General features: G+C 43.7%; 1 protein-coding gene across 2 annotated transcripts in view; it reads right to left on the reverse strand.

The window, feature by feature from the left end:
* Positions 1-892, reverse strand: part of LOC119592077 (beta,beta-carotene 9',10'-oxygenase-like) — a gene marked incomplete in the record, with an annotated part of 8,242 nt that overhangs the window by 1,252 nt on the left and 6,098 nt on the right. For both annotated transcript variants that reach the window (XM_037940891.1, XM_037940890.1), the window contains 3 exon segments: positions 116-245; positions 387-533; positions 674-888. In XM_037940891.1, coding sequence (XP_037796819.1) covers positions 116-245; positions 387-533; positions 674-888 — 492 coding nt within the window.

Here is an 892-nt window from a genome sequence, read left to right on the forward strand (position 1 = left end):
CACAAGATGTTTGTATATATTACTGAAGGCAATACAGGAAAGAAAACAGAGGAGTTACAACTTATTCACAACGAGGGTGACGTTACCCTCTTCCCTGACAGAAATTGATAATTACCCAGGTTACTGTCGACGGGTGAATCTTCGACATTGAGAGGCAGTACAAAGCGCCGATGTGTTGGCATAGTTGCTGGTGGAGACTCAAACTCAGGGTCCGCTAGGTTGTTGAGCATCACCTGGTGAATTACCTGCAGGGTTGAAAGACAGGTTAGTCATATTCTTAATGGCAGTAGGATTACGGGGCACTTTTAAATTACCAGTATTCTCTTTAAAAAAAAAAAATCTATAAAAATGTTCACGTGTGATAGAAAAATGACAAAAAGGAATACCTCGCCGTCTTCCATGGCCGCCAAGTCCACCACCAACTGGCCGTCCTTTACGTAGGCATTGGTGTGATGGAAGGTTAGGAAAGCGTCTGAGGTGTATGACGTCTTCAGAGCTTCTCCAGTCTCTCGTTTCACTATACGGAACTTTGTCTGTAAAAAGAAGGGTTTATCTCAAATGATTTTAGAATGTGTGTAAACACTCCATCACTCTAAATCTAACGAAACATTTTCACTTACACAACCCCTAGTTTTTTTTCCAAGTTTTCCTACGGTATACTATTCTTTGGTACCTTCTGGTCGGGATACCACTCAATGGCCCCTAAGTATGGCTTCCCCAGAAAGTGGTTGAAGAAGAACTTCCTCAGACTGAACACGAAAGGCTGCTCCACGAAAACGAAGTACTCGTCGGAGATGCCGAAGGAATGGTAATAAGAAGGATACATCTTCCATTGGCAGGGGATGGAGGCCACGATCTCCGCTTGCTGGAGAGAAGAGATCACCTCCCCTAT

Source organism: Penaeus monodon, chromosome 29 (genome assembly GCF_015228065.2).
Source record: "Penaeus monodon isolate SGIC_2016 chromosome 29, NSTDA_Pmon_1, whole genome shotgun sequence".
NCBI lineage: Eukaryota > Metazoa > Arthropoda > Malacostraca > Decapoda > Penaeidae > Penaeus > Penaeus monodon.